Source organism: Scleropages formosus, chromosome 1 (assembly GCF_900964775.1).
Source record: "Scleropages formosus chromosome 1, fSclFor1.1, whole genome shotgun sequence".
NCBI lineage: Eukaryota > Metazoa > Chordata > Actinopteri > Osteoglossiformes > Osteoglossidae > Scleropages > Scleropages formosus.
The window spans coordinates 50,806,702-50,825,422 of NC_041806.1; the positions used below are offsets into that span (position 1 = coordinate 50,806,702).

The 18,721-nt window shown below is 47.6% G+C and overlaps 1 protein-coding gene across 1 annotated transcript; it reads left to right on the forward strand.

The window, feature by feature from the left end:
• The first annotated feature begins 3,162 nt into the window (after window positions 1-3,162).
• Window positions 3,163-6,560, forward strand: iyd (iodotyrosine deiodinase). The gene is made up of 5 exons (XM_018729965.2): window positions 3,163-3,360; window positions 4,523-4,714; window positions 4,849-5,008; window positions 5,252-5,408; window positions 5,485-6,560. The coding sequence occupies exons 1-5, from the start codon at window positions 3,177-3,179 to the stop codon at window positions 5,665-5,667; spliced, it is 876 nt and encodes a 291-aa protein (XP_018585481.2). The 5' UTR covers window positions 3,163-3,176; the 3' UTR covers window positions 5,668-6,560.
• Window positions 6,561-18,721: the final 12,161 nt, after the last annotated feature.

The following is an 18,721-nucleotide window of genomic DNA, read 5'->3' on the forward strand; positions in this document are numbered from 1 at the left end:
TTTGCAGTGCGGGGGTGGGGCGTACTGTCGCTTTAAGAGCTGTGACCCAGTTCGGGGTGCCGCTGTGCAGCTGCAGCTGTGGAAGCACCACCGTCTGTCAGGGGAAAGTGAGGAGAATGGATGATGAGGACAGGGGCCCCGGGGCCCCCGAGGACAGCCGCTCCAACCGCAACGTCTCCGCACTGCGCATGGACACACAGACACAGACACGGGACGGGAAGGGCCCAAACACACATACACTCTGTACCCACTGAGCTGGATTTGAACCCACGTCCAAACCCACAGCTTGGTACTGCAGTGCTACCCGCTGTGCCGCTGTGCCTTTGACCTCCTTTGACCGGATATGAAGATGTTGTCTGTTTTCATTGTGTGTGTGTGTGTGTGTGTGTGTGTGTGTGTGTGTGTGTGTGTGTGTCAGGAGAGGAGGCTCTCTGCTCCATCCCAGGTTTCATTAGAGGACCATGAATGCCCACATGAACAGAGAGCCCATTGGACAGAGCCTGCCCCCGTGACCCACTTGTCAGCCAGTCACATGTCACCCTGCATTTCAGGAACCGCATGAACTCTTCTGATTGGCTGAGAAATCTCTCCCCCCCAGAGGAACCCGCTCCCTTCTGCCCCCCCCCACCGATGCTGCGACTCGCTGACGTCACCCGACTCCAGTCTGGATGGGATAAAACAGAATTTAATGCCATGATTCCCAGAATAATTCACTATTTGTAACCAGACACACCCTAATTCATCAAACTGCTGGTTTACCTCACACACACACACACACACACACACACACACACAGTCTGAACCGCTTGTCCCATACGGGGTTTCAGGGAGCCGGAGCCTACCCGGCAACACAGGGCGTAAGGCCGGAGGGGGAGGGGACACACCCAGGACGGGACGCCAGTCCATCACAAGGCACCCCAAGCAGGACTTGAACCCCAGACACACTGAAGAGCAGGACCCGGTCCAACCCACTGCGCCACCACACCCCCTCTCGTTTACCTCATTTTATTTTATTTATTCATTCAGCTCGTGCTTTTCTTCAAAGCCTTTTACAATGTTAAGCTACTTAAAATGTTTCCTCTATTTTTACCGCAGGGTAATTTTTTTTAACTGTGTCGTTCGGGCTAAGTGCCTCGACCAAGGTTGCCGCAGCAGGAGGGGGAGGGGAATTCGAACCTGGGTACGTTGAGTAGAAGGTGGCGGCTTTAATCACTGCGCCCCCTGCTGGCTCTGCTGAAGAGTCGCACGGACCACGGCGAACTTAAGAATGAAAAGCGCACACAAGTGAGCAAAATCAAACTGTGAGCAGGTATGTATATGGAGCAGGTGGCGCAGTGACTGAAGCTGTCACCTTGCAGGCTGAAAGATCCCAGGTTGAAGGTTTGAGTCCCAACCTCTAGTACAATACATGTATTAATCTATCTGACACTTTCCTCCAAAGCAACTTATGAAGTCAAGCTATTTAGAGATATTGAGCCATTTATACAGCTGGATAATTTTACTGGAACAATTTAGGGTTAATACCTTGCTCAAGGGTTCTACAGCTGGAGGTGGGATTTAAACCTGTGCCCTTGTAGACCAAAGGAGGAGCTATAACCACCATGTTACCAGCTGCCCCATGACCTTCAGTTAGCAAACAGGTGGTGCGGTGGTGCGGTGGTGCGGTGGTGCAGCAAGTAGTGCTGCTGTCTCACAGCGTGTGGGTGGTGCAAGAGGACATAGGTTTGATTCCCACTCAGTCTGTGTGGTGTTTGCATGTCCCCTTGCTGGTTTCCTCCTACAGTCTAAAAACATGCTGTTCAGGTTCCTCCTTAGTGTGTGAGTGATAGAAAGACTGTGTTCCACTGATGTATGGATGAGTGACCCCTTGTAAGAAGTGTATCTAGCAGTGTAAGTCACCGTGGTGAATAAGGTGTGTGGGCTCATAACACTACAGAGAGTTTGTGGGAAGTTGCTTTGGAGAAAAATGTCTGCTAGATAAACAAGTAAATGAACCAGGAGGTTGGGTTTAAACCTATGCCCTTTGAGTCCAAAGGTTGCATCTCTAACTGCTACACCACCTGCTGCTTGAGAAGAAGTAATTTTTATCACTCAACCCTCCAGTGCTCTCTTTCCTAAAGAGGCACCAGGTGCAGCCTCTCCATTTCCATTTAGCTGATGCTTTCCTCCAAAGCAACTTACAATGTTAAGGCTACAATTATTTACCCCTTTATAGAGCAATTTAAGGTAAGTACTTTGCTCAAAGGTAGTACAGCCAGAGGTGGGATTCAAACCTCTGACCCTTGAGTTCAAAGGCCACAGCTCTAACCACTGCACTACCAGCTCTCCACACTTATGAGTAGTAACAGTCAGTCATCAATACGATGATCTCCACACTCATCATTCACTTTGAACATGACCTTCTTCAAGTACAATTATATTGTTAGCCATTAAATAATTGATAGATTATTGCACAAACACACGGGACAAAGGGTACACTACACACGTGTGTATCAGACACATGAGCTCCATGTGCTGTAAGCCTGTGGTTGTTTTCAGGGTGGGGGTGGGGGAGCATCTCTACAGTCCCATCTCACCCCCTGCAGCTCTGTCTCTTCTGCACTCTGATTTACCCCATGTCACCTATACTGTAGCGCCATCTGGAGGAGCACTGTGAATGGACACAAGGACGGCACAGTGGCGCAGCGGGGAGTGTGGTGGTGGTGGTGGGGGGGTCTCCCAGTGCCTGGGCTTCGCACATGAGTGTACATTTGATCCCCAAACTGTCCAGTGCATCACAATATTAGTTGCGGAATATATATTGTGTAAAAATTCATTTCAACATTTGAAGTGATTTACTTGCGTAAAACTTTTAATAATACATTGAAATATATACATTTTATTATAAATGTATATTTGGTAAGGAAGAGCTGTAATCCTGCACCATCTTCCAACATGGGATTAACATGCTCTTCTGCTGAGTTGTTGGTTAGCCTGAGAAATAATAATAATAATAATAATAATAATAATCTCCCCCATGTTTGATTTCAGAGGGACCATCGCAGAGGTTTGATGATTAATCTCGGAGGTGGACCCTTCGCTCTGTAACCCGACTCCGTCACGATCTTCTGGGGAGCCATTGGCCGGGGGGGAGGAAGACGCCCCCTGTGGTGTAAAGTTCACTTCCTGACGCCACCATGGCCGTCTTCTCCAGCCTCACTCCCGTGTTTGTGGCCGTTCTCTGCGTCGTAGTCCTCTATCTCTTTAAGAACTTCAGCAGAAGTGAGGGGAAGGGGAAGACGGACGCAAAGTCCTCGGTGGCTGCTCGGCCGTGGGTGGACGAGGACCTGCAGGACAACACTGAGATCAGCCCTGTGGAAGGTACCGTGCAGTGCTGTCAGATCCAGCTGCTGCACCTTCTGGACCTTCTCCACCTTCTTCACCTTCTCCACCAACTCCACCACTTCCTCTCACTTCTGTCTCCATCATCTCCACTCTTTCCTCCATTTCCCTTTTCACCACTGTCAGCTCCACCATCTCCACCTTCCCCACCAACTCCAACACCCCACTGTCTCCTCCAGCTCCACCATCTCCACCTTCTTTCATGACATGGTTATGGAAGTGACCATGGGAAGCTGTCTTTCCTTTAAAACGCAAACCAAAGTGTCTGAGACATATGAAAAACTCTCCGTGAGTCGTTCTCGTTTTCAAAGAGAGGAGTAAAGTGTCCTTCAGTGGCCCTGAGCTCCTCCTTCCAGAACTAACTTTCTACTGATACCTCAGAACTTCTAGCATTTCAAAGTTCAGCTCTTGAGATGTTTGTTCCTTTACCCTCTTGAGCTTCTGCCTCTCTGCATACCTGGGTCTTTGAGATGAGGGTGTCCATCAGGAGCTCTCACAGGGGCAACACCGTGTCAAAGGGTCCTGCAACCTGTGTCTCTGATCCCTCCTGTTCCATAGCAGCAAGACAGTCGCTTTGTAGGTGGAGCAGGAGGATCATGGGTCTCATCAGGGTTGCAGTGAAGGTCTTCCTTTGTCTGCTGTTCTGCACCAGGCCCTCAAAATGGGTCAAAATAACATTTTTATGTATTAATTCAGCAGGTGCGTTTCTCCGGTGCGACTTCAAAGTGATGAGTTATAAACACAGACAGGAGACTGTCGTACTGCAGTACAATGTGTCTGATACCACAGTACACAGTAACTGTATGTAGAAGTGATAGGAAACACAGAGGTGCTGGTGACAGATAGTGTGATGTGGGTTTGTGGAGCAGTTAGCAGATCAGGAGGGAAGTGACTCTGAAGGAGATGGATTTGAGACCCTTCTTGAGTGTTGAGAGGGATTCAGCAGCTCTGAGGGACAGAGGGAGCTCATTGCATCACATCGGAGTTCAAACTGAGACTTTTGATTGTGGATCTTTCATCCGTACTCATACTTCCTAGACTTTTTACCCTCGATTTTTTTTCTTGACACTTCAGTCTTGCTCTGACTTTAAGCTGTGTGTGTGTATATGTCCTGACCGGGCACCACCCACTATGTTGGCAGATGACGATGCGCTGGCCGACGGCGAAGACGACGTCCCGCACGTCCCCTATGTCCCGGTGCTCTACACCCCCGAGGTCATGCTGCAGCGCTCTCGTGACTTTTACACTCTCTTGAACGCCAGGAGGTCCGTGCGCTTCTTCAGCCCCGAACCCGTGCCCCGGGACGTCATCGAGAACATCATTCGCACCGCAGGTGTGTCACGGCGTGTAATAAACCACCGGTGTCACCTGTGGAAGATCAGTGCTGTTGATCAGCCCGCTTTGCGGACAATCAGCATTGTCGATCAGTTTCAGTTATTGCTGATCAATACCTGTGGCCCCCGACAGGCACGGCCCCCAGCGGCGCCCACACGGAACCTTGGACCTTCGTGGTGGTTGAGGACCCTCAGACCAAACACCGGATCCGCGAGATCGTCGAGGAGGAGGAGGAGATCAACTACAAGCAGAGGATGGGGGAGCAGTGGGTGAATGACCTGCAGAGGCTCAGGTGAGGGCGGGACTTTGGGATTGATGGTGGGGATGGTGGGGATGGTGGGGATGATGGGGTTCAGGTTATGGGATCAAGATCAAGACTCTTGGGGTTCTGGTTTGTGAGAGCAGCGCCCCCTAGTGGTGTGGAGGAACTCATCACCTGCTGCTTGACCTGAACCGCAGCTCTGATGGCAGATATGATGATGGGTTACATAACATAACGTGATGATCTTGTCCCCGTCCCTGGCTCCGCCCTCAGGACGAACTGGGTCAAGGAATACCTGGACGTGGCCCCGTTCCTCATCCTCGTCTTCAAACGGACGTTTGGGCTGCGACCGAGCGGCAAGAAGAAAACACACTATTACAACGAGATCAGCGTGTCCATCTCCTGCGGCATCCTGCTGGCGGCGCTGCAGGTACAGCGTGCGTGTGTGTGTCCGTACACCTTTACACCTGTGTATTTATCTCCGTGCGTGTGTGCTTGTGTTGCAGAATGCCGGCCTGGTGACGGTGACCACAACCCCTCTGAACTGCGGGCCCCAGCTCAGGCAGCTCCTCCGCAGACCCCCCAACGAGAAGCTGCTCATGCTGCTCCCGGTGGGATTCCCCGCCCCCGACGCCACCGTGCCGCAGCTGCACCGCAAGCCGCTTGAAGACATAATAGTATTTGTGTGACCGCACCGCGACCGTACCATGACCGTACCGCTCACCTTGTGTTTGCCGTGCTTGTGACATCAGCTTGATGATGTTCTTCCTCTTCACAACCCTTACCGATAGCTGATGTTCTCCTTGCAGACGACAAGGTCCTTTTTTCCTGTAGATGAGGAGGTTCTTCTTGTAGAGGGTGGAGTTCCTCCTGAAGATGACGATTTAATGTGACTGTGATGTTCTTCCTGTAGCTGACAAGGCTCTTATTTGTAGATGACCATGAATGGTCATCCTGTACATGATCAGGTTCCTCCTGTAGATGATATCGCCTTTCCGGTAGTTCATGCCCTAACGTGACGCCGATGTTCTCCCTGAATGATTGTGCCCTTGTTGTAGATGAGCGACTTATTCTTGTAGATCATGATTTTGTGTGTAGATTATGATCTTCCTGTTGATGCTGTAGCTGTTACCTGCATGCAAAGGTGGGCCAAAAACAAAACTAAAGTAAAAGTAAAGGTACTCATCCAAAAATTTACCAAAGTAAAAAGTAGTAATGCCACAAACATATGAGTTCTGGAGCAATTTACTGCAGTTCGAGGAACGGTGTAAATGTACCACGGTGCTACAGATCCTAAACACAGACACATATACAATGTAGTGCCGTGAACCTGGCCTGTTGTCACTTCAGACTTGGGGTCATGACCTCTGACCTTTGACACTACAGAGCAGCCAGAGGAAACCCACGTGGACATGGGGAGAAGATGTGAACTCCATGCACACCAAGTTGGATTTGAACCCACAACCCTGATGCTGCGTGGCACCGGCGCTACCTGCTGTGCCGCCCTACCAAAAGATACCACACTAATTCAATATTTACAGAGGCAGGAATGGACCCGTGCTCAGAGTTTAACCAAAATAAGATCTGAACCCATTTGGCGCCGGTGCTGAGGCCACCGCCCGTTGACCTGTAGAGCTGTGACCTCCCATGACACCTGTTTCCTTCCTCTTGCTCTGCTGAGTTCACTGTCCACCCTGTGTGAATGTTATGAATATTTATATATGATGCAGAATACGCGCTGCGGCTGGACCATAAAGTGCCATGAGATGCCACCAGGGGGCGGAGTTTGTTTTACCACACACTTTACTGGAACACTTAGAGGTGAAATGTCACTTTTGAGGAGGTTCTGCTCAAGACCAGAGTTCAGGTCTAACAGTGAGAGAAACACCACCCTGAGCTCCTCCATCTCCACCTGTAGGGGGCAGCATCTTCCACTCTACATTTTTACTTTATCTGACTCCAAAGACACAATACTATTTACACTGATTTACCTGTTCATACAGCTGAATCATTTTTATTGCGTCAATTCAGAGTACGGATCTGCAGTTCTGGATACGCGACTCTCTGGTGCTGTGATCTTATTGCACTCTGGTGGGTTCCGTGGAAGAAGAAGCAACCAGACCCCCCAGAATGAGGAAGCACTACATTACCCCACCCTCTCTGTTGCCATGGCGATGCCATGGCGGATCCTGTTTTTGTCGTGACCTCCGTGGTGCTGCCATGTGTTGTAGTGTAAATCACCGTGCTCCCTGTCGCGAGGGACGAGACGATGTGGGGGGGCCCCTGGGGTGGGGGGGGGGGGTCATCGGACCCGGGGCGGAATTGAGGAAATGAAGCCGAGCGTGAAGCGGGGAGAAGAAAGGGGACATTGTTGTGGCTGGATGGGTTTCGACACTCGATGGGGAGGGAGAATCGCTCCCGGGACCCCAGGAGAGACTGAGCGGGTGGGACGCAAAGTAACAGCATCTGGCGGCAGGCAGGGAGTGAGGGACGAGGGCCTGACTTTCTCATGACATCATCACCTGCAGGGCAGATAACAAATCATATTTCATCAAGTGGTTATCTGTAGAATCTTCTGGAAGTTCCGGGCCACGACAGACATCAAGGCGTCCTCACTGACATTTTTTTTACATTACATTTGCATGTTCATCTAGCACACGTTTCCCTTACAATTGGGAATAAACAAATTCAACAGGAGGAGAGTTATGGCTGTACAGTACAGTAACTTACTCCAATACCACAGTACAGAGCAGCTGTATATAGAAGTGATAGGAAACACAGAGGTGATGGTCACAGATGGTGTGATGTGAGTTCATGGAGCAGTTAGGAAATCGGCAAAGAAGCGGCTCTGATGGAGATGAGTTTTAGACAATTTTTGAATGTTGAGAGGGATTCAGCAGCTCCGAGGGACACAGAGAGCTCAATGCACCACACTGGGGCCAAAACTGAGAACCTATAGCCTTTGAATTTTGTACCCTCCTGAGTGGGACCACCAAGTGGCCAAAGGTGGAGAACCTCAGTGCTCTTGCTGGCCTGTAGGGCATCATCAAGCCCTGTAGGTGTTGGGGTCCAGATCCACTGACCATCTTGTAGACCATTTTCAAGCTGACACTCTTCCTCAAATCCCCTCTCAGCTTCCCATCACATCCTTTTCACTCCTCAGTCCCTCATTCCAGGGCCCCCCTGGGGGTTCTAGGCCTTCAGAGGACCCCGAACCCAATTAGCACGTCGCTAATTGTGCTGCTAACATTAGAAGTGGCAATCAGCTGCAGGCCTTGTTCGGCGGGCGCCCCCCCCTCCCCGATTTGCTGGGGAGGGAGGGGGACTAATATGGCAACACGGCGCGGCACACGTGAAACACAAGCAGAAATTCCATGAGTGCCCGAGAACAATGACTATTATGCGCAGGCAGGTGTGTTTGGCCCCGGGAAGCGTGACTCGGGCACTCGGCCCGGGAGCCGCAACACGCACCGCCGGGGGCCCGAGGGCCGGAAACACCTCCGCGTCGGTGCGACCTTCGTCTTACAGACCCCCCCGAAGTCCCAGAGAGGGGAGTGGAAAGTGATTGAATTGAAGTGTGAACACGCCTGCAGTGAGAAGACACACACACACACACACATTATTATTTAGTTCCTGCATTTATTTATTTTAATATAAGAGCATAGTGCATTGTGGTTAGAGCTGCTGCATTTGCACCCAAAGGTCTTAGGTTTGAATCCCTGCTCCAGGTGTAGTATGCTCAAGCAAGGTCCTTACCCTAAATTACTCCGGTAAGATTACCCAGCTGTATCAATGGGTAAATAATTTTAAGGACCGCAACACAAATCGCTTTGGTAAAAAGCATCATGTAAACAAATAAATGTGAACACAATGTATTTCTCTTGTTACAAAATATTCTCGCTCCTAAAAAATTATTCAGCCAGGCTTTGTTGATAAAGGTGTATAAAATTTGTCATGCCAGTAAATCGTACTAAAACTGAAACTGCATTGAAGCACCCTGTTGGGGGTGGGGTGACATGTAAAATAAGTCTTTGAACAAGAGAAACACTTTTTTAAAATAAATAAAATCAATCACTAATCACCTTCACTAAAATATATCCAAAAAATATTTAAGAAAACCAATCAATATAAACATTATATGATGAATACCTAAATAAATACTAAAAAAACATACCTTAAGGCTCTAACAATAAAGAAAAAAAAAAAACTTAGAAACACTTAGGGAGCTGTGATGTGGGTCCTGTACTGAACCCAGTGGGTCATGGATTCAGAGCCAGGGACGAGCAGGACCATTGCAGCATCTGCTCTCTGTTCTGCATCAAAGCAATGAAACTGTACTGAAATGAAAGTTCTGGAACCCGTTACCCATAATCCTCTCTGTGGAACCGATGGCTCTATCGGTGACTCCACCACAAAACGTCTGGTCTTCATTTCTCTCACATTCTGTAAAGTATGAACCAGCAAACCGTCGAGGGACTAGGAGAGCTTCTCAAACATTCCATAACAAAGTCTATAATTTCACCAGAAATCAAAAACAAGTGATTTTGGTTTCAAAACATAGCTCGGATCATGTAGAAGAGAGAACTTTCCAGAAAGTGGTCTTATACATGCAATCTTCCTCTATGTCCTTCAACATGAGAACAGGAAGTGTGTTTGGGTTCTGTTTGGACAGCAGGGTGTTGCTAATGGGAGGCTGCAGACCATTTCTGGAACATTCTCCTGGGTACAACTTCCAGCAACATCTCTGGTCATCACAGAGGAGAGTTGACGGAAACATAACCGAGCTCCATTCCGCTCCTCTGCACTCTTATCTGAGAAAATCTGATGGGTCTCCTCCCCATGGAGGAGATCAAAGAGCAGGAAATACCACCATTTTTGGACGATGAAGCTCAAACCCATTTGCTTTCAAAGCAGAACGACAATTTGAATGTTGTCTTCTTCCTGATCTTGGCAAACGGTAGCTGTACGACTATAAACCGGTAGACCTGTAGACCTTCACACCTACAGACCACATCCTATGGTCAGAAACATACTTATTATATACTTCATTCGAATGAGAATCCTATGTTTCTTTTTTTTAACTTCACAAGATGGTCAGCAGTGGTAAACATCATGGAAACACTGTGACATACATTCATACCCTGAGCTGCACCTTTGAATTATTACATCACATTCAAATGATGTTTAACAGACCATAAGAAGAAGCTTTTCACTGCTGTGGCTGCCAGTACAACATCTCAACATGTCCATACCCTAACTTGCCACCCTACATGCCATAGCTGTGGCTCAGCTTTAAGAAGAACCAATTTTCCCCCTGACACATATAAGCAAATGTTGTGTAGCATGATGTTGGAGGAATGACTGCTTTCTCCTAAGTACCATCCACAGAAAGGGAAGGAAGAGCTCTGAGTTGGAGATGGTAACTGTGGAAGAGTGGTGTTGGTGGATGATGAAGGAAGCTCATTGTTGAGATGTGATATTGGATAATGGAAGCTTGTTGTTGTGAAGTGGTGTCAGTAGTTGATGGAAGCTCATTGTGAAGTAGTGGTGTTTGGTAACGCAAAGTCATTGTCAAGGTCTGGTGCTTGTAGAAGCTCATCATGGAGGAGTGGTGTTGGGGGAAGTTGATGGAAGCTCGTTGTGGTATTTGGTGGTGGACAATGGAGGCTCATTATGGAGGAGTGGTGGTGGTCAATGATGGGAACTCATTGTGGGGAAGTGGTGTTTGGTAGTTGATGGAAGCTCATTGTGGAATTTGATGGAGTTATTGGAAGCCCATTGTAGAGGTGTGGTATTTGGCAGTGGACAATGGAAGCTCATTGTGGAGGTGTGGTGTTGATGATGCCTTACTATGAAGAAAAGGTGTTGGCTGATCAATGATGTTAACTCACTGTGAAAGAATGATGGAGGTGGTGTTGTAGGTGGATGATGAAGAAGAGTAGCTCCATGGTGAAGATATTTTCTACTGTGGGCTTTTTAACTCTAGTGCTTCATAGGTGGATCAGAGAAACATGGTCTAGGACAGCAGGTACCACCTCATCATCTTTTCTGTATTTCAGCTGCTACAGTTGCTTTATGTTTCTGAAGTTCATGTGAGTTTAGTTTGGTGGTCTGTCTCCCCCTGTGGAATCAAGTTGAGTTTATAGCCTTTGGATTGTCATTTGAACCTGAGATGATGAAGTGAATTTCCAGAAACTTCTACTTGTATGAATTCAAAATGTTGGATTTTTTTTTTTTTTCTTCTCCTCCTTTAAAATCAGGATTCTATTAGATCAGGTATGACGATAGTGGGTCTTGAACCCAAACCCACTTGAATCCTAATCCAGCTGCAAGCCAAGCAGAGCTGAACTTGGGCTCAGAGTTTGAACCTTTTTTTTTTTACTGGACATGTGAACACAAAGGCAGTGCTCTTTGTTGTTGTTGTTGTTGTTGTTGTTAATGTGACAAATGAATGATCACTTTCATCTCATAAACATTTCCATTGGCATAACTGGGTAAAATCAGTATGAAATTTTATTTTATATCTTAAATAACCTGGATGAGGGGTAATCTAAGTAAAGGTTAAATATAAAAGGAAACTGACAAGCTAAAAAAAAAAGCCCTCAGTTCAATGTACCACAGCGTCAGCAGCACCTCAACAAATTGGATATATGTAATGATACCATACATTTACTATATATTTACTATAACCGGTGTTTTTGAGGTCTGGGACTGAGTGCTGGGTATAGGGGGGGTGGAAATGAGTAAGTGTGTGTGTGTGTGTGTTTGTTGGGTGGGGAGGTGGCACCTCAATAATGCTTTGATGCTGTGTGACGCTGCGGAGGACCAGGCTGCTCTTCCACTGACCACCAGGAAAATTACAATTTTGATTTTCTTACCCTGTCTGGATCCCGAACAAAAACCCTTCCAGCAATGTTCTTTTTCTTTCATATTTTTCAAACTTTGCTGAGGCCATCGGCAAATGGTTAATATGCAAACAGTTATGCAAATCCCTTCTGTTCCAGATATTCAAATGTGTCACCTGCTGCTGTCTGGCTTGATCTTACAGTATGCAAATACATGAAGAAACCTATAATTCCAGAATAAATGCATTACTTAAACTCAAAAGTCATTTAAATACTTGGATCTCTAATCTGCAGATTATTGCAGTGACTGACACCTTTTTGCTATGTGTATATTTGACAGCAGGGGGCGCAGTGGTTAGAGCCCCTGCCTTGCACTCAGTCAGGTCTGAACCCCATCTCCTGTCGTACAGCCCTTGATCAAGGTACTTACCTTGAACTGATACAGTAAAATTACCCCGCTGTATGAACGGATAAACCATTGTAAGTAGCTAAACGTTAAGTCGCTTTGGAGAAAAGTGTCAGCTGAATAATTGAACGATTTAATGTGTGGTTTTTGATATTTCTACATCTTGGCTGAAAGGCACTTCTTAATCTTGAAATCTTCAAGTCGGATCCCGGGTGCATTCGGGGTCCCGCGTTCCGAAACGCGGTTTGCGTCACTGTGCGGTGAGCAACCGACCCACCCGCTAACGCCCCCTGGGGGCAGGTCCTCCACCCCTCGCTGCCCTGCGACTGCAGGCCCTCCGCTCCCTTTCCTGTTACTGTGTTGGTCGGGGGGGGGGTGCTTTTCCTGGAGTGTCCAGGTGCGAGTCACGTGACTGCCGCATGAGGCGGGTGCGAGGGGTGGACGGGTCGGGACCTGCCGGTGGCAATCCTATTTTTAGCGTTTGTTTGTGTCGGAGTTCCCCCTTCGCTCGCATAATTGCACCGTTTCCTGCAGGCGACATCATTCTGGGACCCGAGTCTGGAATGTCTGCCAGGAAATGGTGTTTGTAAACAAAAGTGTGATGGGGAAAGGGTTTTTTTAAGTTGCTCTGATGCTGGAGAGGCAGTGGAATTGTGGGGTAAAAGAAGTGGTTTGAAAGATCACGCTGCTGCCAGTGGGGGTACCGTGGTACAGGGGCCAAGACTGTGGGATACAGTGGGGGAACAGCAAGCAAAGGTCACAGGTGGACTGGAGCCCAACAGGAGAGAGACCCCCCCGTCAAAGCTGAAAACACAATAATTCATAACTTTATCTCAGTCCAGCTCGTGCTATTTTTGTATGTATTTTTGTCTTGCTGCTGTTCTGGAACCCGGAGCCTGTCCTTTTCCTGCTGTCTGTAGGTCCCAACATTACTGTATAAAATATATTGATGAGTCATTACTGCTTTTAATATTCTTCGCTCGGTCCGACTGCAGTATAACGAATACAATTAGAACAAGTGACACGATGCAGTTCATCCTCGGCTCGCTGGACAGCGGGCGAGGGCCGGACAGTCCAGTGCATCGCCCTTTTTTTTTTTAATTTTTCAGAAAAGAAAATATGGAAAAAGCATTTAAAGTGTGCCTGAGTAGTGTAAAATATATTGTCTTTGGAAATGCAAAATCCTTCTATTCATCAGCCTCCTCCCACTTCCCCACCCAGGGTAGAGGATATAGAGGAAAAACGCAGCCCAAAAAACTTCAATATTTGTCATTTGTGCACACGCAAATGTAATATATAAAAAACTTTGTGTGCAAAAAGATTGATATTCTGTTCATTTTTAAGACAGATAATTTTAAAATAATTCATTAAAAAAAATGATATACAATACCTTTTGGAATGAGCAATGACTGCCCCCCCCCCCCCCCATCAGTCTGATCGTACCAAGATGAGTTGTAATAATTAATACATTCACACAATAAAAAGGCCATTCAGACATTTTTTTTTTTTTAACTTCAATGTGCTCTAAAGTCTGAGCCAAGTGCACCGCTCTCCTTCTTTAAACGAACCTTATTTACTTCTACCCTCTACATCTTTTTCACACGTAAGCATCTGTTGTTTATTCGAAAGCCAGCCGGTTTCCAGCGAGGACAGAGTTGGGTTCAGTCCTCGGTTTTCTCTCGGTTCCTCAGACCGGACCCTGGTTGGAACGGGTACAGCCTCGTGCAGCAGGTGGCGTAGTGGTTAGAGCATCACCTTGCGACGAGAAGGTCTTTGGTTGCTGCAGCACTTGTGTTGGATAAATGAACTAATATTAATAATGGGGACTGTCTTGTGTGTCCATTGGCTGTGATTCAGAGGCTTGTTTTTGTTCTTCTCTGCCTGTAATGGGAGGGAAACACTGTTTGCACTGGGCACTTGGTTGCCAACAGCAGGTCTTTGCTGTCGAGTTTCGCTTTGATGAAAGCGCGGACCCCCCGTGTCGTCCTCTCGGTGTGGTGGACGTCTTTCTGGGACAGCCCTGCGTGAGACCGATGGGTTTCCGTCATCGGGTTCGAGAACTCGCCGCACGATGAAAAAACACCCGTCTGCCTTCGGGTTTCTGATTGCAAACAGACGTGTTTTTCCTGCTTAGATCCGAACGGAGTATTTACTGGAGTTCTGACATGTTTGCATGATGGCACACTGTGTGTTTTTGTTTTTTCTTTTTTTCCTCTCAAGACATTTTGTGTTACTGGGTATCGAACTTCCCAGTTCAACTGGGACTGGGGGAGAGTTTCCCGCCAGTTTTGAGTCACCGGTCTGTAGCAATGTGCTGGATTGTACCGAGTCTGCCCTTTGGGTTACAGTAGATATGGGTGCGGAGGGTAAAATTAGTGCGTTAATATTGATTATGAAAAACCATAAACCTCAGGGAAACTCATCGGTTACATATTAATTTCTACAAAGGGAACATTCTGGAAAGGGTGCGGAGATACTCAACACTGCTGAGTCTCTAATGCTCATTGTGTGTTGATCTGTTTTTACTCGTAGGGGGCGTAGTGGCTAGGACTGCTACTTGATCTTGAAGGACCTGGGTTTAGATCCCATCTCCTGCTGTCATACCTTTGATCAAGGTACTAACCCTGAATGAATGTGATACAAATGACCCCCTTGCATATATGGGTAAATCAGTGTAAGCAGTGTAACAGTATGTCACACTGAAGAAAATGAACGAATAAAAGTGTTGAGCACAGGTGTCTCGGTGCGGTTCTTTTGGGTCCGCTGGATGTTTCCGACGGTCCCGAGCTCCGTCGTCCCGCGTCTCCCCTCCTGTCCGGCTTCCGATCAGCCGTGGGAACGTTTCCTGCTCCGTCGGCCTCCTGAGTCAGATCAAGATTTAAATGCCTTTATTAGTCAACATAAAATGACCCAAAAAAGGAGAAAGAGAAACAGCAGCTGGAAAGTATTTCCCCACAGAGACCCTCTGGTTGTGTCCAAGTGGGGAAATGCGTTCCAGATACGATATTCCCTCCGTCGGGTCGCTGGCACCATGGGGAGTTTTGGTCAAATCGACCCAGACGGTCGTACCTGTACAGGTAAACCTTCTTGGACAGGTTCCCCATTCTGTCCCACTCTGGCCTCCAGCTCACTCTCTCTCTGATGCCATATTTCTCCCCGCTCATTGTAATTTTGCACAACGCAGGAGCTGATTGGCTGATTCTCTGCACTGTGTACACAGTTACAGACCAAACCCCCCCATTGTCTCAAGGTTCTTCCCTTTTGACTCTTCAATCGGAATCCACTTGACGTCAGTTCTCTTGTTTGCATTTCTGCTTATTTAAATAATTCTACAAGTGGATTTGGAAATGGTTTTTAGATGAAACGGGAGGTGGTGTCTGGGGGGGGTCTTTGCAGGACGGGTCTCTGATGCCCTCCTTGCGGCACCAGCTCCATAAACAGGGTGTTTCTTCTGCTCCTGTCTGATTGCTGGGTGCAATCTGTGACGCATTTTACAGACTGGTGCTGTGATTTTTCTTAATGTGTCATAGAGAAATCATAGATATAACTTACCATTTATGATGAGATGTGAATTGGTCCACTTTGGGGGAGGGGGGGCAGGTTGCTCAGCGAAACCCAACACACAGATGGAGTTGCTGCAGGAAACAAGCAGCTCACTCTGACCCCCTGTTCCTTCCCTGTGTGTTTCTACACCCTCTCTGTTATGTTATTAATATGTCATACACACAGCTGTGTGCTTGTGCCTCCACACTGCATGCGTTTGGTTTGAAAAGTTTACGAAGTGCAAGTCCAGTCTATACTGACCTCCAGGGGCTTGGGCTGGTTCCCCCCCCCTCCCCCCCCAAACCACTGCAAACGGGGACTCGTTGGAGGAAATGCAAAATGTTGTACCGTTTCACCAGGGTAAATGTTTTTGTTCTCATTATACGTCTTTACGCACAGGTGTACAGCAGGAAGAAAATACAGCGTGTGCAGGTTCATGTGTCCCGTAAATCGACCAACTGCTGCAACACACAGTAAATACAGTTCACATGTGGAATGCAGACGTTTTACAAATATGCTGCGCAGATAGTTTCCCCTCATCTTAGGGTTATTAATAATCAGTGATTTACATTCAGTCAGGTATAATAGTGGGAGGTCCATGGGATGGGGGTTCTGCAATAGTGGATAATAGACATGTGATACTGTACATACAGTATACTTATATTATCAGTTTAATATGAATATAAATATAAACTATAAAACGTGAGCAAAGTATGAGTGTTTGTTTGAGAAGCAGCAGAGCTTTTCTCTCAGGGGTGGAGTCCTCCTTTACTGTTTAGGATTCTTGTGGGTTGAGGTAAAAATCTGGTCATGTGCCTAATAGGTTCGCGGTCCACTCTACCAGGTGGTGCTGAGCTCTTGATTCTGTTTAGTTGATGCCGTGTTTCTGATGTTGTGGTGACCCCGGTTGACCTCTGTGGGCTTCGTGTCACTTGGGACACGGGCGTGTTGCCAGATGGATGGGACTCTGCGCTGTTGGGACCTCCAGCACCCTATAGTATTCCATGTTACCTACTGCACCTGTCTTTGTGTTTCTGGGGTGCAGCACAAGGCTTCAGCTGGTCCCTCAAAGCTCTCTGATGACTTGGTGTCATCAGTTTCTTTGTGAGCCTTGACCAAACAATCGGCGTGGTCCTCAGGGTCCCAGTGAGCAGTGTAGATGGTACTTTGTGGTTCACTGGGATGACCCCTCTAGTGCAGGTCATTTACCCTGCAGGACTTCGAAAGAGTGGAGATCTTTGTGGCTCAGGAAGAGGGGTGGTGCTCTAGTGAAGATCCGGGTCTCTAGGCTTCCAGCTAAGGTGTCATCTGCACAATGTGGTGATCTAGTGAGTAAAAACACATCAGTAGTTCCTACATCATGATGTAGTGCGCAGCTGCAGTGCAGATGTTGGAATTGAGGTCTAAGAATCCTGTCCTGCTCATGTGCAGCACAGTGGCACTAAAAATACGTGTCTTTTTTGGGCTGCCTTGGTGCTCCGAGCCCAGCGGGGACTGGTTCTTGGGAACACAGAAGTAGGCCAGAAGCGGGTCGGAACCATGGGTTTGACTAAAAACGCTGGTTATTACACTCCCATAGCACCCATGTAATATGTGGTAATTGAACATGTAGCTCTTGTATATTGACTGTGTGTGCAGTACCTTTTAAAAAGTATTCACCCCCTTGACTGTGTACAGCACATATATAGTATTCATCCACCTTGACGTTTTCATGTTTTATCCGAATCGCTGTGGAATTAACTTTATTCACACTAATCAAACGAGAAATTACTTTTAGTTCCTCTATTGACTTGAGGGGTGAATATTTATGCACTCGGTTATTTTGTGTTTTATATTGGTAGTTAATTCAAAGCTGAAATGTAGAAACGTGTTTGTTTCCACGTTGGAATGGAAGCGTATTTCTCTGCTGATCAGCATCCAAAAAGCCTAAACAATTCCAGTATGGTAAAATGATGGTAAAAGTCCAAGGTGCTCAGTACTTCTACTGTATTGTAATGACAGTGGCTGTTAATGCGCAAACACACATCGTCTGAAACCGCTTGTCCCGTACGGGGTCACGGGGAACTGGAGCCTAACCCAGCAACACAGGGCGTGAGGGAGAGGGGACACACCCAGGACGGGACGCCAGTCCGTCGCAAGGCACCCCAAGCGGGACTCGAACCCCAGACCCACTGGAGAGCAGGATCCGGTCCAACCCACTGCGCCACCGCGCCACCGCACCCCCTGTCCTAATATACAAACACCATTTATATATTTTGTTTTATTTGACTTTTCTTTTTCCCTCCCCCCTGGCTTGACTTGGCATTGTCACTTCACCCACTTTGAAACAGGGTTATTTTTACTGGGTAAGTACCTTGCTTTCCAGTACAAGCACCCCAGAAGTCATCTCTGTGACAAATGGCGGTCAAAGCAATGGAAGTGCTCGCGTTCAGTGACAATGACTGCCCACCCCCCAACACCACCGTTTCCTTCAGGGCTCAGTTAGGGTTGGCACGAGAGGACACACACGTGTGTGTAAAGGGCGTGTGCTATGAGCACATTTGCAGTGCAGCATGTTAATCCAGAACACCGGTCTCCGTAAACCATCTTTCTGGTTTGGACTTGCGTCGCAGCTCGGCACGTCCTACTTCTCGGGCTCCGCTAGGCCCCCGAGGGGACGAGAGCACCATCGGTGGTGTCGTCGAAGTCCAACGTGCCCTACATCGGTGACCCACTTCGTGTGAAACTTGAGGAATCGCCTGAAGGACATTGGTGCGCAGTAGAGACGGTGGAGTGATGGACGATGGACAGGAGATGTTGGACTGAGAATCTTCGCTTGCACCGAGACTTTTATGGTGCTCGTTAATGAGCCCTGGTCTACAGTTGTTATAAGATACTACACTTCATCTGCCCATCTGCAGCTTATTAAAGTGTTTATGAGAAAAAGAGCTGGGGGAGGGGCTTGTGTGT

What these genes read in the sequence shown, in the direction of transcription:
- iyd (XM_018729965.2), top strand. Translation starts at nt 3,177, where the DNA reads ATGGCCGTCTTCTCCAGCCTCACTCCCGTGTTTGTGGCCGTTCTCTGC. An exon ending in AATGACCTGCAGAGGCTCAG is followed by an intron (nt 5,009 to 5,251) that starts GTGAGGGCGGGA and finishes CTCCGCCCTCAG; the next exon opens with GACGAACTGGGTCAAGGAAT. An exon ending in TCCTGCTGGCGGCGCTGCAG is followed by an intron (nt 5,409 to 5,484) that starts GTACAGCGTGCG and finishes CTTGTGTTGCAG; the next exon opens with AATGCCGGCCTGGTGACGGT.